At 44.7% G+C, this 23,066-nt stretch overlaps 1 protein-coding gene across 1 annotated transcript in view; it reads left to right on the top strand.

Annotated features, from left to right (window-relative positions):
* The window catches only part of elp2 (elongator acetyltransferase complex subunit 2), a 150,535-nt gene extending 147,038 nt beyond the window's left edge, over window positions 1-3,497 (top strand). The window contains exon 22 of the mRNA XM_060825464.1: window positions 2,711-3,497. Within this exon, the coding sequence (XP_060681447.1) occupies window positions 2,711-2,867 (157 nt within the window). The 3' untranslated portion in view covers window positions 2,868-3,497. The remainder of the gene's footprint in view (window positions 1-2,710) is intronic.
* Window positions 3,498-23,066: the final 19,569 nt, after the last annotated feature.

The raw sequence follows: 23,066 nt of genomic DNA on the forward strand, positions 1-23,066 counted from the left end.
GGTTAACCTCCTGCAAAAACAAACTCACTTCTACTCAGACCTCATATCAAATACAGCTAAATCTTTAATAGGCTCTTTAAACTGTCAGTCAAATTGTCACTCAGAACTCTTGCTGAGATAATTGTAACTTTTGAAACTTGTCAAAGATTCATGATAATGAAGTAATAGCCCTTGGAGAAACGCCAACAGAGCTGTATTGAGACGACATGACCATCAACAAAGCACATCTCTTTTTTTTCTAACCTTCATCAGATGGCCTGTCAATCAAAGCAGTTCAGAAGAGGATTTTTTTAAAATGTCACTGTTGGGTTCAAGTGCTATGTTTAATGAACTGAGGATTTTTAAAAAACTTTGTTATGTGACATTTAAATAGACCTTCTCAGTCTATTGACAGAACTTGCATAAATTCATGAGACCTTCACACTGCAGACTTAGGCTCTGAGGACAACCAAGATGGAGTGCATTTGAACTCTATTTGAAATGGCTCTGTGTTTGGATTTCCCACTTGTCAGAGTTGCTTTATTACCCCTTGCAGAAACATTTTGATCAGAAATGTGAGCAGAATATCCTCATCTAGATTCTGCCTGCATTTTATTTTTTATATCTTCCTCAGTCCACGAAAGTTCAGCCACATCTTTCATTCTTTTAGCTTTCAGTGAATATAGCACAACCTGCTTAACCTATTCTCACAAGATATTTTTATCATGGGAGTTAACCTAATAAGCTTTCTTTTAACTTACTCTGAAGGTTGAATATCCTATTATAAATAGAGATCAAAGCTGTATACAGTTACCTTTTCAATCCTCTGTACAGCAAAATTTCCCTATTTTATGTGCCACCTCCCTTACCATAAAGGACAGTATTCAATTTGCCTTCCGAATTATCTCTTGTACCTGTATACTTTACTTTCTTATATTGAGGTCACTTCTGTACAGCATATCAGCTCTCTCTCAACGTAAATAACATTGCGGTTTTCTAGTCTTTCTGCCATAATGAATAGCCTTACATTTTCTCACATTATATTCCAAGTGCCAGTTTTTGTTTTGCTTGTTTAATCTATCTCTTACTTCACAGACATTTTGTATTTATTTTGTTTTATTTGTTCATGAATGTGGCCATTGCTGGCTAGGCCACCATTATTGCCCATCACTAACTGCCTTGGAGAAGATGGTTGCGAACTGTATTTTTGCACCATTTCAGTCCTCTGAATGTAGGAACACTCCCAGTGCTGTTCCAGAACTTTGACCTAGAGACAGTGGAAGAATGCCGATGTATTTCCATGTTAGGATGGTATGGCAAATTGCAGGTCGTGCTGTTCCTATGCATCTCTTGTCATTGTGCTCCTGGATGGAAGACATTGCAGGTTTGGAAGGTGCTATTGCAAGAACGTTGGGAAGCTGCCATCTTGAAGAAGGTATCCACTGCTACTAGTTTGTGTAAGTGGTGAAGGGAGTAAATGTCAACGGTGATGGATAAAAAGCTAAACAAGCAGGATGCTTTGGCCTGGATAGTGTCAAGCTTGTTTAGTGTTGGAGCTGTGCCTGTCCCGGCAACTGGAGTGTATTTCGTTATATTCCTGACTTGTGCGTTGTAGATAATGGGCAGGCATTGGGGAGATGGGAGGTGAGTTACTTACCACAGAACTCCTCTGAGCTGTTCTTATAGCCACAATAACTATATAGCTGTTTCATTTTAGTTTCTGGTCAGTGGTAATTCCCAGGAATATTGATGTTTGGGGATTTCAGTGATAGTAATGCCATTGAATGCCAAGGATCTCAATTGTGTAACATGAATATTTTTGGCCACTTAGCAGCTTAAGCCTGGATATTATCGTCATTAATTTATTTTCCACCTGTCTTTGTACCATCCTCCTTTGACTCTATGACTCTATAAGTAGGACATTTGGCCCATGATGCAAATGGTAGTGTAGAATCGGTAGAAGACACTCAAATGGATGGTATGCGGATTATACAGATGAATACTAAAATTGTTCCAACATAGTAGGAGTCATACCCACGATGGCTCTCTGCAGGTGAGTTTAACTACTCTCAGTCCCAATTGATTTCCTGCGGTACTCAACTACATTCATTGTAGCATGAAAGATTAAGGAAAGAATCTAATAGAGGAGCTCAAAATTCTGGAAGGATTGCAAAGCTAAAGTTTTGGGTACAGCAATAATAAGCAAGTGAGGGGAATCACAAAGATTGGTACTGGAAGCAGCAAAGCTGCAGAATGTATAATGAGAACTGGCAACTTAAATAGCCGAGGTAATAATGGCATTTAAAAGTGAATTGGATAAATATGAGAAGAAAAATATTTTTAAATCCTGTGGAATGATTAAAGTAAATAATCCCAGTGTTATTGATATTTTTGCAATAATAAATCTTCAAAACAATTATTGCCACACATTTCATCATGACTATACATTTGTAGGTCTGATGATGTATTCAAGTTTCAATTTGATATGCAGCTTCAAATAGGGTAAATTGCAAACAGGATGATAAATTGTCATTACTGCTAATAACTATGGTAATTCTATTGTGTTCTGTACCTGAACATTTTGACAAGTCAGTCATTCAATTGACAACACTGGGTAATACTGCATTAATTATATATGAATAATGGAATTTATACTCATCATTTCCGATCAGGCTGATATTTACGGCCAAACTGCTTTCTTATTTACTTCCCTTAACTGCCTTTGTTTCAGACAATGTCATACTCTAACTGTTAAGCGGTTGCAGTGGAGACGATCTGTGGGAAGAGCAGGATATGACGATGAGAAAGACAGCAACTGGTTACAGCTAGCAAGTTGTAGCACTGATTACAGTATCAATATTTTCAATGTTAACAGATTGTCTCTTTAATTTGAATACAAAAATATTTATATTCTGATTTGTTGCATTTTTGGTTGGTTAAATGAGATCATAAATTATGATTGTTTCCTAACTTAAGGAAAGCTCTGTTAACTACCCAAAGGAAAATTGTACTATGATTGCAGAGAACCATTATTCTAGTTTACTGAACAGAGCAAATGTAGAACAAAAGTACAGTACAAAATTCTGGATCTATCATCGTCCTAAAGAGCAGTTGAAACAAATTGGTACAATAATTTCTTTCTGCAGTGTTGTGTCTGTTGTCAAGAAACTTAGCAATAAAAGTACATAGGAATATAATTTGTTTACAATAAACGTATTGATGAAGGATTATGCTATTTGTCAGAAAGTGAGTCTGGCTTTCTAATGTGAGTGCCATGATGAACTTTGAAAAAAAAAGTTCCATAATTTTGGTGTTCAGAATGAGGTTTATAATACTTTCAATTCAGTTTCTGCAAATTTTAACATCACTTCAACATGATCTGGATTATCTTTCCTTCCTGTATTACTGTGTATATAGATTGCAGACCTTTACCTATGCTATTAAAAGAAATGACTCTAAGCATAATGTGTTTAATTGAACCCAACATTACTCTATCAAGCTGTTAATCCTGTTTCCAATCTCAGACTGTCTTTACATTTCTGACGATAAATAAAGAATCATGTTTCTTTAGTTGTTGCTGTAGAACTTTTTAAATTCTGTGCAATATTTAATAAAAACAAAATGAAACTAGTTACTCCAGAAATGTTAAATGTTATTGAGCTCTTCAGTCTGTGCTCCTCTGAATTTCACTCCTGGTAACATTTTCTTGGCCAAAATGTGAGTGATCAATTTAGTATTGAGCTCAATAGACTGATGTTTACATTGTTTCAGGTGCAGAAGTCAACTGCTTCAAGATTTTGGATATGCTCTAATTACTTTTGTTTAAAATTGGTTTTATTTGTTGACTATGCAAATGTACATATCTTCATCATATTTTCTACAGTGTATTAATGGATATTCCCTCTGTTGGTCTGCTGTAATTGCTTTGTAGTAATATTCCCTTGTGCTGCCAGATGATGGAGCTAAGTATAATAGGCTATCTGAGCAAATCAAACACTTGCTTTTATAATGTGGGTTTTAATATAAGTTCTTTTGAGGACTTTGTTTCTTTTCTCTGGCTTCGCAACAATTCATGTGCAGACAAACGGGAAGCACAGGAGAGAGTGCATTTTTTACAAAGGTGTGAGAAATGTCCATTGAAAATGTAAGTTATGTGTAATTCGTAAAGACTATAGAATTCACCGACCAGCCAAACAATGATTCCACAAATTGTTGTAGTAGTCAACAACAATTAAGTGATTTCTTAGCACGATTGGTGTCATCAGAGCCGGCACATTTCAAACGTATTTTTTCTAACTATTTAACAGTTTATAGTGCAAATAATTAGACTTTCATGAACAGGTACTGTTTGTAGAGTTGTTTATAGTGATTGTTATTTGCAGTCAACTGCCAGCTCATTACACTGTAAAAGGAACACTCTGTCAACTACAAGTAATGAAGTAACTTCTGCTCAGACTTAAAATAAATTGCTGGGTTCTGTACTACATTACAGTTTTTGTGAGTTTAAAAAAAAAAATTTTGTCTACCCAAAAAATGCAGGCTTTTGTACACACACCCTTTCTCTCATCATTTTCTGGCTTCTCTAAGAACTCCCACACCACATATAATTTTGTTAAACTCATTGTTAGACTTCTTTGTAAGATATATGGTGGGTTTGACATCTGATTATTATTCTCCATCTGGAATCCCGAGGATCCATTGAGAGTTTTATCTTTGCAATATGTTTAGGGGTGCGAAATGAATTATGAGATCCATGCTGTGTTCTACAGTTAGTTATATTTTACCATCAGTGCTACATCACAAAATTATTTTTCATAGTGTAAAACATTGATTTTATTGTCGTGTTACATTATGATTGAAGCATAATACATCAATATACAACCAGATCCTAGGCTAGGTTCCCCAATTTGTAATGATTCCAGGCGGGATACACAAACTCTAAAGCTTTCGAGTGAGGAGGGATGATCTAGCTTCCTGTTTTGTTCACTTGCCTGCTTGTTGTTTACAAGGTTACTTAAAAAAAAGATCCATTCTCTAATGGACATCTTTCTTCTAGACTCAAATTAATAAGTGCTGTAAATGAGCTAATCATAACAAAGAGGGAGTAATTAATAAATGGGAAAAGGGTAAAGAATGTAAACCAGTACACACACAAAAAATGTGAGTCCAAAAATGTAAAAGATTGTATTTTAAATAAAGAGTATAAAATCAGCCTCTAAAATGTTTCAATGACTAAATAATTGAATGTTATGACCATTGTAGCGGAGGTTACCAGGAGCATTGATGTTGGTCGATATGCACTTGATTCATGATCAACTGTTGGAACATGAACCATGCTGCTAGCCAATTAGACTTGTGGCATTCATAGTGAGAGAGTGCCTTACCTGCAGCACAGGGGCAACTAAGGCATGGTTGTTGGACTGTGACCAGCACTGTACACTAATGAATAAAACCAATTTGGCCTACGAGCATTCAGTCTTTCTAGTCTAGTCCAGCAGAATTTAAACTGAATTTTTCAGTCTTGTCCTTGTGAATTCTTCAAAGATAAAACACAAAATGTCCCAGAACTTTGGAACATAATGCACAGTGAGTAGCTTGCTGTTCGGCAAGAAGTCTTAGCTCTTTGTTAGCTTTCACTAGAGAGCACAATCCAGTCTGTTTTCAATTGCCTGTTATTAACCCCTCACCCCCTTTGAAGGGCTTACTATTTGAAGTTCCTTTCGCATTTACGGGTGTAATGATTTGTGCATGTCTCTCTCTCTCTTTCTCTCCAGATAGTCACATAGTTTTCTTTGCAGGTATTTTTGGCTATATCAACTCCTCCTTTGTTTAAAAAATAGCATGCCTTGGAATTAAAAGTTTAAAATGTCAGTAGTACTTTGGGATTCTGAACTGCGATCATTAAACAAATAACACTTACCTTTCAATAGCAATTTTTCCTATAGAGAGCACAGTTCTGCAGCAAATATTGCAAGCCAACAGAGGGTGCTCCTTGATCACATTTGGAGATACTAATGTGATGTTTGCTCAGAATAGCATACAGTACCTTTGCAAAAGAAAATGTTTGTTGAGCAGTTAGATTATAAGACATAGGAGTAGATATTAGACCATTCAGCCTATCAAGTCTGTTCTGCCATTCAATCATGGCTGATCAGTTTCTCAACCCCATTCTCCCACTTTTTCCCTGTAACCCTTGATCCCATTGATATTCAAGAACCTGCCTTTTGCAGGCTTAAATAAACTCAATGACCTGGCCTTCTGTGGCAACGGATTCCATATTTACCACTCTGACTGAAGAAGTTTCTCCTTATCTCTATTCTAAAAGGTCTTCCCTTTACTCTAAGACTGTGACCTCAGGTCCTAGTGTCTCTTGCAAATGGAAATATCTTCCCAACATCTACTCTGTCCAGGCCATTCAATATTCTGTATGTTTAAATTAGATTCCCTCACCGCAACCCCCCCCACCCTCTAAACTCCCAAGTATAAACCCACAGTCCTCAAGCATTCTTATGTTAAGCTTTTCATTCCTGGGACCATTCTTGTGTGTCATCAAAATGATTTAAAGATTACCAAAGTTGATTGACTTGCTGACACTTTCAGTTCAGACCCATCCAATGTGTGATGTGACCTTGTATACGACTCGGCCTTTACTGAATTGTAGCTTTCTATCTCAGATGGCTGAGAAGGACATTGATACTATGTACTGACCACATTACCTATTAGAAAGTATTGTTTGTAGGAGCTATTACAGCCTTTAATCCCTCCATCCACCAACCATCATGTATCAAGTTTGTTATGTCTATCTTTATGGTTGCTAATAGATTTAAAACATTAAGATTGTTTCAACAAAAAGCATGAGATATATTTTACACCCATAAAAGTGACTCTGGTAATCCAGGATAAAATTATTGTTGTAATGTGCTCAGGTTTAACAGTCAGAGTTTATGACCTCTTAAAGTGCAATTTATTACCTACTAATTGCTCCGGTGTATCAATCTTTGTAAGTCTCAAGTAGTAGTTTCAAAGAAATCGCCCAGATTTACTTGTGCAATCTCCAGGAAACCTCTTGTTGGCAGAAGAATGACAAGGATGTTGAGCTTCTAAGTAGAATGGGTGAGCATCGTTTGGAAAAACATACCTTCAAAATAAATTGCTTATAGCTATTTGATTTATTGCCAGTTGAAAAAAATAAGTTTTTTACACTTCTGTCATAAGTGCCATCATTTGCTAAAATGTATTTGCCATATAAAAGATGCAGTTTTTTGCTATTTGACAATCTTTACTATTTACAAAACTTCAGATTTTCTTGGAGTAATAAAATGTAATATAAATTTTGTAACCTTTTTAAAATGTATCAGTTCTGGTAAAGGCTGGTCTTATTTTGAATTGTTTCAGAGTCTAACACAGGCTCTAACAAAACTGACAGTTTCTTATCTCAAATTGTGTACACCATGCAAAGGAATGATGTCACCACAGGATTTCAGAATATATTTCTGATCGGCAGCCAGGCTGAACAACTGAATGTAAACAGATGGGAATGATCTGCAGAAACAGGCTAAAATTTGGCTCTTAGCTGCACAATGGATTACATTTTCCTTAAAATTAAGGAACTTTTAAAATAATTAAATGTAAAATAACTATGTGCTGTAAAGGTTATTCAATGTTCAAAAGAATTGTGAGTGTATTAGCATTTCAGAGAAAAAAGTCAAATAGAAGTACCTATTAATAGCTCATAAAAATGCCATGGATACAGCCTACATTGTATCTGCTGGCAGAAATGCTGGAGCAAGTCAAAAGGGAATCAAAGCAGTTACAAATCAATTGTGTTGATCTGATGAAAAAACTATTCTCCCCCTGCACTCCAATAAGATTAAAATTGTAGATGCTGGGTGCAGAAGATCATATGATTGAATTTCATGTGTCCACCCCCCACCCAAGACCAAATTCCTGAACCTCTTTGCATACTCACAAAGCACAAACCTTTGTCCCCCTCCCAAGTGCCCTGCAGAACTTTGTTTTGTTCACCTTTTCCATTTTGCTGACCATCAAACTGAAAGGTGACTCTCCTCATGATTTAGAACATCAGCACAAGCCCTGATTTTCCCATGCTCACTAATACAGCTGTGAGTTAGACTTTGTGTGGATTGCCACCTTTTTTTTTCAGGGGCGTGAGGGGTTATTGGTAGCTGTGAGATTGGATGGTGCTTGGAGTGGCAGGCAGTAAAGTGAAGACCACAGTCACATCAGCCATGATCTTTTTGACTGGAGATGCAGGCCTAGGAGCAGAATGGTCTCTTGCTTTTCCTTATGTTCCCTCTCTCAGTTTCATACTATCATGGTAGTCTCTGGTAACAGTTGATGATATCATCATTTAGTGAAGCTGGGGGAGGTGGTGATATGGTAGGAAATGCTTTGGTGTGAACTTTTAATTCAGAAAATTTTCATGGTTAGCATAAAACTGAAATTAGTAATAGAATCCCCACAGTGTGGAAGCAGGCTATTTGGCCTATCAAGTCCACACTGACTCTCTGAAGAGCATCTCACCCAGAGCCACCCCTGTGTAATCCTGTATTTCCCATGGCTAATCCGTCTAGCCTGCTCACCCTTGCGCACTGGGCAATTTAGCATAGCCAATCCACCTAACCTGTACATCTTTGGACTGTGGGAGGAAGCTAGAGCACCCGGAGGAAACCCACACATTTAAGGGGAAACTGTGCAAACTCTACACAGTCGCCTGAAGCTAGAATTGAACCTGGGTCCCTGGTGCTGTGAGGCAACAATGCCACCCATAAGTATCTCTTGAAATCAGATTCTGAAGCAGTGCTTCTTAGCGACACTACTAATTGATTCCTTGAACCCTTGTCAAAGGAATAGGATTCAGCCAAGCAGCTTGCAGCAACATTCAGTTAGATCATGGCTGACTATCTCAATGCCCCTTTCGTACACTATTACCTTATCATTAGCCTTGCGAATGATATTGATTTTGCGTTATTGATCATGCTCAGTGATTGAACTTCCATCACTTCCTACGTTAGAGAATTCCGAAGATCCATTACTTGTGAAGAAATAATTTCCTGTCTTAGTATTCTGAGACCATGCCAAACCAAATAACTGTGTTTACACTGTTTATCCCTTTGAGTATTTTGTAGGTTTCAATGAGATCAGTCCTATGTATTATATTTGGTTTCTCAATACTTTTGATGAGGTCTCCCTAAGAGGGATGGTTTGCACAGCTAAAGCAGAAGAGATAGGAGGCAATGTACTGGCATCCATGTAAGGATTGGCTAACAGGCAGAAAACTGAGAGTAGAAATCAACAGGTCATTCTCATAACACTAATCAACACCTGCCAATATGAGTCGGTGCAAGCTGTGACCAGATCCTGACTGGTAGCTGCGCATGTCCATGACTCTTCCCTGCCCCCTAATAAGGCAAAGGACTGATCAAAACTTGCTCCCTAGAGCGCAGAGCCACCAACCCCTTGTACAATGTCCCCCATGGACTCCACTGAAGAATATTCCTGCAAGATGTTACGATATTGCCAACTGCTTGCTGCAGATGCAATGAGTTTGTCACGAACAATATTGCCATCAATACAAACGTGACACTGACATACTGGCATACAGCATGTTCATGCCTTTGCCCAAGGACACTTGAGCATGGGCAGCTGCATGGTTTTGTGGTTATGCCATTTGGCACTGCAAGGCATGCTGGTAGGTGCAATGTGAATACTCACTAAGAAAGCAAGCAGCTCTGATAGACAGTCAGGTCCAAGCCATGACCTAGGTGCCACGTTCCCATGTGTTAACTGGACTTATGTGCACTGCTAGTTGCAGATGTAGCCTATTCTACAAGTCTGCGATTCCAGGACACATTGCCCACATATGACACAGTGTATCATAGAGGTGGCAGGATAATAACAGATATCGTTCATGGAGGAATGGTATAAGCAACTGGTACCAATTGATCCTGGGCTTGGCTGGAGTTTGCTTGTCGGCAACATGGCGGTTCAGTGGAAGTGGTATGTGACCAAGTGCCAGTTCTGGATTTCAAGCCAAGCCTTCCCAAGGGCTAGTTCGGTGGGTGAGTTTGGCAAGATCAGAAACAAAATATTAATGGGGTGAGTTGGACTGTCGATTAGCCTCCTAGGTGTTAGTCCAGTAGATTTTTAACTCATCAAAAAAAAATCCAAAGAAGCAAAAATAGAAATTGCTGGAAAATCTCAGCATATCTGACACCATCTGTGGAGAGAAAACAAAGAGTAAACGATCTGGGTCCAATAAACCTTTTTCAGATTGGTGACTCATCACTGGTGAGAATCTCACCACACTACTTATGAAATAGCAAAAGGTGGAGCGAGATCTCTCAACATCAAGTTGGACGTCACCAAAACATCTCATCCAGTTTTGTGACACAGCTTGACATGGTGACATCACTGAGACCAATCAGATTCCACCCTCTGTTTCTTTTGCTCTGTCAACTGTTACTATTTCTCCAGCTTACCGTTTTAATTTCAGGTCTCCACCCTTTATAATACTTTTCTCTCAAAAGGATGTATATGTGTTGGAAGCTGTTAAGAAAAGGTTTACTAGACGATACTCTTATGTCTTTTAAGATAAGACTGGACAGGCGAGGCTCACATCTGCTGGAGATTAGAAGAGTAAGAAGCCTCTAAATTGAAATATCGAAGATGCTGAGTGTGTTGACAGACCAGACATGTACAAAAGATATTCCCTTGTGGGAGACTCGAAGACTAGGAAATCCAGGAAGGCAACAGAACTCTGCAAAGTTCTCCCTGGCGGTGAGAGCAGGAGCAGGCAATTTGAGGCAGCCTGTGGTGTTGGCGGGAGTCCGCAGCTGGAGGTAATGGTGAATTTCATCAAGGATATGCTTCTCCATCATGTCATTACAGTTAAAATATAATGTACAGGGGATAGGTACAATCACATGAAAACCAGCAAAGAGCAAGAAAAACAGCAAAGGTGCCCTTTTTCTCTTAGGCACAGTACATCACGGATAATATTCTGAAAATATGCAATTTTGACTTCTATCTTTAAGGGAGGATATACTTACATTGGTGACAGTCCAGCAAGGGCTCACTAGATGTGTCCCTGAGCTGAGGGGAGGGGGGTGGGGGTGGGGTTTGTTGTATGGTGAGAGGTTGAATGAACCGGGTCTGTTTTCTGTGGTGTTTTTGAAATATTCAAGATTCTGAAGAGGCTTGATGGTAGACATTCAGATTTTGTTTTCCATTGGTGAGGAATCTAGAAAAAGGGGGCGTAGTTTTAGGTTAAAGTCGATCATTTAGGACAGAGATTAGGAAAGCATTCTACACACAATGGGTTATGAACCTTCCAAATTTTCTATCTCAGAGGGATACAGGGATTGCCATAATTTAATATACCTAAGGCTGAGCTAAACAGATGTTTTGTCTCAAATCAAAGAATAGAGGGAGCAGGCAAGAAAGTAGAGTTGAATTGAAAGATCTACCTTCTATTCCTCTCGGATATGGGAGTTGAGGAAGAGTTAACATGTTACTGAGGATTATGTCTGCACAAGTGTCTTTAGTTGCGAATCCTATCAGATTGAATGGATCAGTTGAAGCAACAGTTAGAGTCAATGAGGAATTTACAAGAGCCAGTGGGGGTAATGGATTATAGGAGGGAGAAAAGTCACAGATATAGTCAGATAGATGTGTTAACTCCAAGAAAGGTAGGAGGGGTGTGCAGGTAGTGCAGGCATCTCCTGTGGCTATCCCCATTTTAAACAAGTATGCTGTTTTGGAAAATGTAGGGGGGTGATGGATTCTCAGGGGAATGTAGCACAAACAGCCAAGTTTCTGGTATTGAGACAGGTTCTAGGCGATTAATTGTGATAGGGAACTCTCTTGTCAGAGACACAGACAGATGTTTCTGTGGCTAGCAGCAGAAAATCAAAATGGTGTGTTGCCTCCCTGGTGCCGGGATCAAAGCTATCTTAGAGAGGGTGCAGAATGTTCTCAAGGGGGAAAGGATCCAGCAGGAGATCATTCTACACATTGGAACCAATGACATAGGAAGGGAAAAGGTTGAGATTCTGAAGGGAGAATATAGAAAATTAGGCAGGAATTTAAAAAGAAGGTTCTCGAGGATCATTATATCTGGATAACTCCTGGTGCCATGAGTTAGTGAGGGTAGGAATAGGACGATAGAGCAGATGAATGCATGGCTGAGGAGCTGGTTCATGGGAGAAGGGTTCATATTTTTGGGTTTTTGGAATCTCTTCTGAGGTAGAAGTGATCTGTACAAGAAGGATGGCTTGTGCCTGAATTGGAAAAGGACTAATATATTGGCAGGGAGATTTGCTCGAGTTGCTCGGGAGGATTTAAACTAGTAAGGTGGAAGGGTGGGACCCAGGGAGATAGTGAGGAAAAAGATCAATCTGAGACTGGTACAGTTGGGAAAAGGACTGAGTCAAACAGTTAGGGCAAACAGGAACAAAGCAGAGAACAAAATAGGACTGATAAATTAAACTGCATTTATTTCAATCCAAGAGGCCTGACAGGGAAGGCAGATGAACTCAGGGCATGGTTAGGGACATGAGACTGGGTTAACAATTACAGAAACATGGCTCAGGGATGGACAGAACTAGTAGCTTAATGTTCCACGATATAAATGCTACAGGAAGGATAGAAGAAGGGGGGTCAAGAGAGGAGGGGTGTGGCATTTTTGATAAGGAATAGCGTTACAGCTGTACTAAGGGAGGGTATTCCCAGAAATACAACCAGGGAAGTTATTTGTGTGGAACTGAGAAATAAGAAAGGGATGACAATCTTATTGGGATTGTATTATAGACCCCCTAATAGTCAGAGGGAAATTGAAAAACAAATTTGTAAAGAGATCTCAGAGATCTGTACGAATAATAGGGTGGTTATGGTAGGGGATTTTAATTTTCCGAACATTGTCTGGGACTGCCATAGCGTTAAGTGTGCACAAGAACATTTTCTGATTCAGTATGTGGATACACCTACTAGAAAAGGTGCAAAATTTGACCTACTCTTGGGAAATAAGGCAGGGCAGGTGACTGAGGTGTCAGTGGAGGAGCACTTTGGGGCCAGCGACAATAATTCTATTAGTTTTAAAATAGTGATGGAAAAGGATAGACCAGATCTAAAGGTTGAAGTTCTAAATTGGAGGATAAGGCTAATTTTGATAGTATTAAGCAAGAACTTTCAAAAGCTGACTGGGGGCAGAAGTTCACAGATAAATGGATGGCTGGAAAATGGGAAACCTTCAAAAATGAGATAACGAGAGACCAGAGAAAGTATATTTCTATTAGGTAGGTGTACGAAATACTGGGTGATTAGAGAAATTGAGGTTTAGGTTAAGTAAAAGAAGGAAGCATATATCAGGTATAGGCAGCAGAGATTGAGTGAATCCTTAGAATGCAAAGGTGTATACTTAAGAGGGAAATCAGAAAGGGGACATGAGATAGCTTTGGCAAATAGGATTAAGGAGAATCCAAATGGCTTTTATAAATATATTAAGGACAAAAGGGTAACTGGGGAGAGATTAGGGCCCCTCAAAGCAAGGCAGCCTATGTGTGGAGTCACAAGAGATGGGGAAGATACTAAATGAATATTTTGCATCAGTATTTACTGTGGAAAAGGACATGGAAGATATAGAATGTGGGGAAATAGATGATGACATCTTGGAAGATGTCTATATTGCAGAGGAGGTAGTGCTGGATGTCTTGAAGGTCGATAAATCCCCAGGACCTGATCAGGTATACCCGAGAATTCTGTATGAACTTGGGGAAGTGATTACTGGGCCTCTTGCTGAGATAATCTGTCATCGATAGTCACAGGTGACGTGCCGGAAGACTGGAGGTTGGCAAACATGGTGCCTCTATTTAAGAAAGGTGGTAAGGACAAGCCAGGGAACTATGGAACAGTGAGCCTGGAGTTGGTAGTGGGCAAGTTGTCTGAGGGACAGGATTTACACAAAAGGAGGAAACTCGATTATTCGAATAGCAATTATCGGAAAATCAGATTATCCGAAGAAGATCTCCAGTTCCTGATGGAACCATTACATCAAAGATGTGTTTCCAACAGTGATCACATCTTTTGTTTACAATGATTAAACAGGCATCTTCTCCAACTGAGTGCCCGCCCTCTCTCTCTCCCCACATTTTACTTGGAGTTCTACACAGGGGTGTACCCTAAACCCTCCTTCCCCACATAATCGCTGCAACAATGTTTTGTACAGGGTAAAGGTAGAACCTGTCAAAAAGTTGCAGTTCAAAGTAGTGTGTGGCTGTGGCTGTGGCTGTGTGAGTGTTTGTGCTATTTGGAGACTTACCCCTCAAAAGGAGCAGCAGCTGCAGTCTTGTTGGTGTGTGTGGGATTAGGGTGTGGCCGGGGATGGGGTCGGGAGCGAGAGGCAGTTATGGGGACGGAGGCAGGGGTGGGGGTGGGAGTGTGGTGATGCACGGGGTCGGGGCGGGGGTGGGGAGCGGTGTTGGGGGTGGGGGGTTGGGGTCGGTGGGCAGTGTTGCACGGGGTCGGCGTCGGGTGGGGAGGTGATGTCAGAGGTGGAGGGCGGTTCGGAGGGGGAGGGCGGTTCGGAGTGGGGGGCAGTGTCAGAGGTGGGGAGCGGTGTTGGGGGCGGTGTCGCACGGGGGCGGGGTGCGGTGTCGGGGCTGGGGCTGTGTTGCATGGGGGCGGGGGTAGTGTCGGGGGCAGGGGGCAGTGTTACAAGGGGTCGGGGTCGGGGTGGGGGCGGTGTCGGGGGCAGGGGCTGGTGTTGCAAAGGGTCAGGGTGGGGGCGGTGTTGCATGGGGTCGGTGGTGGGGGCGGTGTCGGAGGCAGGGGTGGTATTGCACAGGGTCGGGGTGGGGGCGGTGTTGGGGGTAGGGGGCAGCGTTGCTCAGGGGCGGGAGCGGGGGACGGTGTTGCACAGGATCAGGGCGAGGCCAGTGTCGCGGGCGGTGTTGCACGGGGTCGGGGTCAGGGCCGGGGAGCAGTGCTGCATGGGGTTAGGGTGGGGGTGGGGCGCAGTGTTGCACGGGGTCAGGGTGGGGGTGGGGTGCGGTGTTGCAATGGTTTTGGGGGCGGTGTTGGGAGTGGAGTGCGGTATTGCATGGGGACGGGGGCGGGGCGGTGTTGCACGGGGCAGGGTGTGGTTTTGCACGGGGGTGGGGGCGGGGTGCGGTGTTGGATGGGGACGGGGCGAGGGCGGGGGCGGTGTTGCATAGTGTCGGGGCGGGGCAGTGTCGGCAGGGGTGGTGTTCATTGGAGTCGGGAGCAGGGGCAGTGTTGCACGGTTGCGGGGGCGATGTCGGGGGTGGGGTGGGGCGGGGTGGGGGCGGTGTTGCACGGGGTCGGGGCCTGGGGACAGTGTTGTATGGGGTCGGGGGCGGGGGGTGGTGTTGCACGGGGTCGATGGTGGGGGCGGTGTCGGGAGCAGGGGCGGTGTTGCACGGTGGCAGGGGTGGGGCGGGGGTACGGCGTTGCATGGGGTGGGGAATGGGGGTCATTGTTGCATGGGGTCGGTGGTGGGGGCAGTGTTGTGGGCTGGGGCGTTGTTAGGGTCGCGGTGGGCGCGAGGTCGTAGTGTTGCACAGGATCGGGGCGGGGGAGGGGGCGCGGTGTTGCACAAGGTCGGGGCGAGGCCAGTGTCGGGAGCGGGTCGGTGTTGGGGAAGGTGTTGCAAGGGGTTGGTGGTGGGAGGGACAGTGTTGCATGGGTGGTGTCGGGGGTGGGAGCGGTGTCGCACGGGAGCGATGTCGGGGACAGGGGGCTGTGACAGGGGCGGGGTCTGTGTTGCACGGGGGCGGGGTGGGGGCGGTGTTGCACGGGGTTGTGGTGGGGGTAATGTCAGGGGCAGGGGCAGTGTTGCACTGGGGTGGGGTGGTGATGGGGGCAGGGGCAGGTGGTGTTGCACAGTGTCGGGGTGGGGATGGTGTCGGGGTCGGTGTCGGGGCGGGCGGGTGGCACACTGTCGGTAGTGGCGGCGATGTCGCGGGCAGGGCGCGGGGGACAGTGTTGCACGGGGGCGGGTGCTGGCTGCGGTGTTGCACTGGGGCGGGGGCCGGGGTCCGGGGCGGTGTTGCACTGGGGCAGGGGGTGGAGTCAGGGGCGGTGTTGCACGGGGCCGAGGGCGAGTGCAGTGTTGCATGGGGCGGGGGGCGGGGGCCGGGGCGGAGTTGCACGGGGGCGGAGTCAGTGTTGGGGGCAATATTGTACGGGGGTGGGAGGGCAGAGTCGGGGGCGATGTTGTATGGGGCGGGGCGTGGTTGCACGGGCAGGGGCGGTGTTGTGTGGGGGGTGGTGTTGGTGGCGGTGTTGCATGGGGCCGGGGCGGGGGGCGGAGTTGTGGGGGGGAGGGTGTGGTGTTGCAGGGGAGTGGGGGGCGGTGTTGCAAGAGGCCAGGGGCGGGGGTGGTGTTGCATGGGATCGGGGGCAGGGTGCGGGGGGGGGGGCTGTGTTGCATGGGGCCGGGGCGGCGTTGCACGGGGTCAGGGGTGGGGTGCGGGAGGTCGGTTTTGCACGGGGGCGGGGTGCGGTGTTGCACGGATGGGGTCGATGTTGCCCGGGGTCCTGCCAGGGTGCGGTGTTGCATGGGGCCGGGGGCAGTGTCAGAAGCGGGGCTGCACTGGGTTGGGGGTGTGATGTTGCACGGGGCCGGTGGCGGGGGGCGGTGTTGCACGAGGTCGGAGGTGAGGGCGGTGTTGCACAGTGTCGGGGTCGAGCCGGGGTGTGGTGTGCACGGGGCCAGGGGTCGGTGTCAGAAGCGGTGTTGCACAGGGTCAGGGGCGGGGGCGGCGTTGCATGGGGGCGGGGGCAGGGGCGGTGTTGCACGAAGGCGGGGGCAGGGGCGGTGTTGCACGGAGGCGGGGGCAGGGGCGGTGTTGCACGGTGGCGGAGGCAGGGGCAGTGTTGCACGGGGGCGGGGTGCGGCGTTGCACGGGGGCGGGGTTCAGTGTTGCACGGGGTTGGGGGCAGGGGCGGAGTTGCACGGGGGCGGGTGCGGGGGCGGGGGCAGGGACGGTGTTGCATGCGGTCGGGGCGGTGTTGCATGGTGGCGGGGTGCAGTGTTGCTCGGGGTCAGGTGCAGGGTGCGGTGTTGCACTGGGGCGGGGGTGGTGTTGGAGACAGTGTTGCACAGGGCCAGAGGCGGGGGCGGTGGCAGTGTTGCATGGGGTCATGGGCGGGGGCGATGTTGCACAGGGTCGGTGGTGGGGGTGGTGTTGCAGGGTGCGGTGTTGCACGGGTTTGGGGTTGGGGGGGCGGTGTTGCACGATGTCAGGGTCAGGGGCAGAGTGTGGTGTTGCACGTGATCGGGGGCGGGGTGCGGTGTTGCACGGGGGCAGGGCAGGGTGCGGTGTCGGAGGCAGTGTTGCAGGGGGGCGGGGGCGGAGTCGGAGGCGGTGTTGCATGGGCTGGGGGCAGGGGCGGGGTTGCACGGGAGTTGGGGGTGGGGTTGCACTGGGCGGAGGCTGGGGCAGTGTTGCACGGGTTCGGGATGGTGTTGCATGGGGGCGGGGGAGGCGGTGTTGGTGGCGGTGTTGCACAGGGGTGGGGGCTGGGGCAGTGTTGCACGGGTTCGGGCGTGGTGTTGTATGGGGTCGGGGTGCAGAGTCGGGAGCAGTGTTGCACGGGGGCAGGGGAGGCGGTGGCGGGGGTGATGTTGCACGGGGCTGGGGACAGTGTTGCACGGTGTTGCGGTCGGGGGTGGTCTTGCACGGGGACGATGGCGGAGGTGGTGTTGCACAGGGCCGGAGGGGGGGTTTCGGAGGCGGTGTTGCACGGGGGTGGGGTGGGTGTTGCACGGGGCTGGAGGGGGGGGGGGGCGGTGTCGGGGGCGGTGTTGCACCGGGCCGGGGGGGGGGGGGCAGTGTTGCACGGGGGGAGGGTGGTGTTGCACGGGGGGGGGCGGGGATGGGGTAAGTGTTGCACGGGGTTAGTGTTGGGGGTGGTGTTGCACGGGGGCGTGGGACGGTGTTGCATGGGGGCGGAGTGTGGTGTTGCACGGGGTTGGGGGCTGGGACGGTGTTGCACAGGGGCGGGGGCAGTGTTGCATGGGGGTGGGGTGCAGTGTTGCACGGGTTGGGTTGGGGTGGGGGCAGGGTCGGTGTTGCACAGGGGCGTGGGAGGTGTTGCACGGGGCCGGTGGTGGGGTCCCGCGCGCTGTGTGCTGCTGCTGTCTCCTGAACGGGGACCAGACGTTAAAAATTCTGAGCCCCAGAACAAAGGCATTGAATCGATTAACCAAGTAATCGATTATCCGAACGAAGTAGTGCCCGCCCATCACATTCGAATAATCGAGGTTCCCCTGTATTTGGAAAGGCAAGCACTGATTAGGATAGTCAACATGACTTTGTGTGTTGGAAATCATAGCTGAAAAATGTGTTGCTAGAAAAGCGCTGCAGGTCAGGTAGCATCCAAGAACACTTCCTGAAGAAGGGCTTATGCCCGAAACATCGATTCTCCTGCTCCTTGGATGCTGCCTGACCTGCTGCACTTTTCTAGCAACACATTTTTCAGCTCTGATTTCCAGCATCTGCAGTCCTCACTTTCTCCATGATTTGTGGGAAATCCTGTCTCACAAACTTGATTGAGTTTTTTGAGAAAGTAACAAAGATGATTCATGATGGCAGAGCAATGGACATGACCTATATGAACTTCTGGAAGGCATTCGACAAGGTTCCCCAATTGAGACTGATTAGCAAAGTTAGATTTCATGGAATGCAGGGTGAACTAGCCATTTGGATACAGAACTAGCTCAAAGGTAGTGGTGGAGGCTCGCTTTTGAGACTGGAGGCCTGTTACCAATAATGTGCCACAGGGATCTGTGCTAGGTCTACCACTTTTTGACATTTGTATAAATTAGTTGGATGCGAACATAGGAAGTATAGTTAGTAAGTTTGCAGATGACACCAAAATTGGAGGTGTAGTAGACAGCGAAGTAGATTACCTCAAAGTACAATGGGATCTTGATCAGATGGGCTGAGGAGTGGCAGATGAAGTTTAACTTAGATAAATGTGAGATGCTGCATTATGGAAAAACAAATCAGAGCAGGACTTATACACTTAATGGTGAGGTCCTGGGGAGTGTTGCTGAACAAAGAGACCTTGGATTGCAAGTTCATAGTTCCTTGAAAGTAGAATTGCAGATAGTTAGGATAGCGAAGAAGGCACTTGGCGTGCTTTCCTTTATTGGTCAGAACATTAAGTATAGGATTTTGTTAGGTCATGTTGTGGCTGTACAGACATTGGTTCGGCGACTTTTGGAATATTGCATGCAATTCTGGTCTTCTTCTTTTCGGAAGGATGTTGTAAAACTAGAAGGGGTTCAGGAAAGGCTTACAAGGGTATTGCCAGGGCTGGAGAGTTTGAGCTATAGGAAGAGGCCGAATAGGTTAGGGTTGTTTTCCCTGGAGTGTTGGAGGCTGAGGGTTGACCTTATTATAGAGATTTATAACATCACGAGGGACATGGATAGGATAAACAGACAAAGTCTTTTCCCTAATGTGGGGGAATCCAGAACTAGGGGGCATAGGTTTAGAGTGAGAGGGGAAAGATATAAAAAGGACCTCAGGGGCAACCTTTACATGCAGAAGGTGGTGTATGTATGGAATGAGCTGCCAGAAGAAGTGGTGGAGGCTGGTACAATTACAGTATTTAAAAGGCATCTGGATGGGTATGTGAATAGGAAGGGTTTAGAGAGATATGGGCCAAGTGCTGGCAAATGGGACTAGATTATGTTAGGATATCTGGTCGGCATGGACGGGTTGAACCATAGGGTCTGTTTCTGTGCTGTATATCTCTATGACTCCAATCATTTTGAATGGCTGTACAGGCTTGATAAGTCTGAAGGACTTATCTGATGGACACTGAGACTTTATCTCAATCTTTCACCATTCCTTGCTGTTTGGTTCCTGGCCATTTACTGGCTGATGGGAATGTTGCACATGTATTTTTGAAAATATTGTTTAGAATCCCTACAGTGTGGAAGCAGGCCATTTGGCCCATAGAGGCATCCCCCATAGTCTATCCCATTCCTGTATTTCCATGGCTAATCCATTTAGCATGTACATCCCTTGACATGATTGGCAATTTAGCATGGCAACCACCTAACCTATACATCTTTGAGCTGTGGGAGGAAACTAGAGCACCTGGAAGAAACCCATGCAGACACCTGGGGAACGTTTAACTCCACACAGACAGTTGCCTGAGGCTGGAATTGAACCCAGGCCCCGATGCTGTGAGGCAGCAGTTCTAACCGTTGAACCACCATGTCACCCATATGGGGGAGGGGGTGGGGGGGAGCAGATGTTCATTCAAACCGGTATTGTGAGGAACAATAACACTTTCAAATTTGACTAATTCATTCTGAATGCTGAAGATTTTTCATTGTAATAATTTCTTCATTTGTTTGATAAGTGCAGTTATTTTTTCATGGAACTAGAGCTATTTTTGTCAGAGGGAATATTATTCTTTGTGATCTGGCTGTTTCAATCAGGTTGTTGTAAGAAGCTCACGGTATGAAAGTAATCACTGCACACAGCAGTCTAGGAGCAATGTTGCAATATGTGAAGCAGCAGGACCCCAGCATGCACCTTCCTTAGATCTGGAATAGTCAGCTTATTTCACAGAACAGTACACGAGAATCTTGAATTTTTGTATTTTATTCATAAAAACAGATTTGCAACAATTTATTAAAAATTGATTCATGCAGTATCAGGGTACAAGAAACTTTCTGTCCATTTACAGTTTATCCTGGCAATTCCAGTCTAGTTTAAAGCATTTGTGCACGAATATGTTTTGGAAAATGCCATTAGGTCACAGCCTTCTCCATAAATTTACCCTTTTTTGCTGCTGTATAAAAGAACAGAAACATTAAATAACTATATTACTTTGTGAGTCTTTGATATTAGCAGGAAATAAAAATGTTTCCTTATGGGAAAGAACTACGGTATCATTAAGACAGAAATGTACTGCATGGTTTAAACCTAATAAACTGCACACAGTCAGTATTCACAGACAGTCACAGATACACACGCTCACCTCCAAGTCCAATACTTTTTTTTTTGTTTTTTTCCTGCTATGTTATAATAATATTTCTACAGAGAACTTGTGTGTACATTATATACAGTAGTCAGTCCTCCTTCCATATGATGAACTGTCTTCAAAAATAAACCTGGTTAAAAGTTAAGGAGGCAGGGAAACACATTAACAGCCATTTTTTTACCATTCAGAATATCAGAAAACAGCATTTTCTTCACAATGTTAATTAAAAGCTTATTATTACTGGTTTATCAGTGCATTGAGCATGCTCCTTTGACATTGATGAATACGGGATTGTGCAACATTGACAGACCTACAAATCTGGCTCAGGGGAGTGCGAACCCAAGCTTCAATGGAGCCTTTTGAACACAGACAGAATCTAAGTTCTGATATACAACCATTGACAGCTATGGTAGCAATAAAGCACCAATCTCCCATTTAGATGCTTCTCTATACCAGTCAAGACAAGTGCCTACTATAGGTAGTCTATGAATGAGGCTGAAGCCCACACTTGTCAGTGACGTCAACTGGGCACTATCCTTCTTGAAGGAGGTGTAAGTAGCATCCTGTAGGGATCTAATTTAACTCCAAGCTGATTCATAGGAACAGGAGATGACACAGAGTTAGTTCACTGAGACAGACTTAGAAATTCATTACCAGAGCCAGATAGTTCCACAATCCTCAAAATTGCTGCAACTGCATGGTCTGTGAATTCAGCTCACTAAGGGACCCTAATGGAGTATACTTGTCATAGGCATTCGGATTCTTCATATTTGTATCCAGACAATTCAGCAAAATACTGCCCTAACAGGAAGGATAGTCCAAGCTGGACAAATCACTGGAAACTTATCACAGTTTTATGTTGGTAAACAATTGGAAGTTTAATGTCAACTTTGACAAAATACAGGTCCTACCTTATTTAAAAAAAAGGAGTCCAGCTACACATTTGGAGGTCCCTAAACCTTTGCTGTTACTCACCTGCTTTGAAATTCTATGGGTGTAAGGAAATGGGGTGAGACCCTAGAGGCACCAAATGTGTGCTGTATATCAGACAAACAGAAGCTACTTATGAGAACATATCTGACTCAATCGGAGATTGTCAAGCAGAATGGCAGGTTTTTGAATATTGCAGCCACCTGTCAGCTGATGATAAACAAAGGTCACAAGTTATGCTAAAACTCAACTTGCAGTCATTATATTTTTCTCATTACATCTTGTATTTTAGCTTCAAAGCAAATTTTTGTTTCATTTTTTGATACTACCCAAATGTATTACAATAACATAATAATTTCTTCTTTGCTTGGGTACAGCAGATTGGCTGCTGATGCCAATTGAGGGGAAAATGGTGAAAACATTTTGTTCACATGTGACAGCCCTTCAATTAGTCCTATGTAGTATTTTGAACAAGGATATAACGAATATGTACATAGAGTGAGATAGTTAAACAAGAATGCAGGGAGGCATATAGGAAGACAGAGAGGAGAGTGACATACATCTGTTTATCTTTCACTTTCTGTTCTTGAACTAAGAAAACACACCATTTGTTTGCTCTCTTCTGTTCAATCAGGAACTGACTGAATCTACATGTCCAGCAGTAATACTCAGGTTTTGATTTTGATAAGCACACTCTAGTTTCACTCTGTAGTATTAGAAATATACTCCAAACCAGAAATCATCAAATCATCAAATCATCTTGTGAGCAAGATATAACAAATCTTATCAGAACAAAGGCTTAGGACACAAGCAAGTTGTATTATTTTTAACTGGCAAACTTCATATTTATCAAAATGGTAAGAAAACCATTTCTACACCATTCTTTATACTGTCCACTTACCATGTTCAAAGACCCCTGCAACTTAACAGAATGTATCTTCGAAAATCAGGCTTATGTTTTTACAATAGAGATATATTTCTCTAGTGGACGTACTTATGAAAAAGTTTTATTCTCCATATCAACATTTGCCTGGGGATTTAGTCCAAGATGTTTCATTTGTCTGTTCAGGTGCAGAAATAGTGACAATATTTGCTTTTATGCTACA

This window comes from Hemiscyllium ocellatum, chromosome 5 (genome assembly GCF_020745735.1).
Source record: "Hemiscyllium ocellatum isolate sHemOce1 chromosome 5, sHemOce1.pat.X.cur, whole genome shotgun sequence".
Lineage (NCBI taxonomy): Eukaryota > Metazoa > Chordata > Chondrichthyes > Orectolobiformes > Hemiscylliidae > Hemiscyllium > Hemiscyllium ocellatum.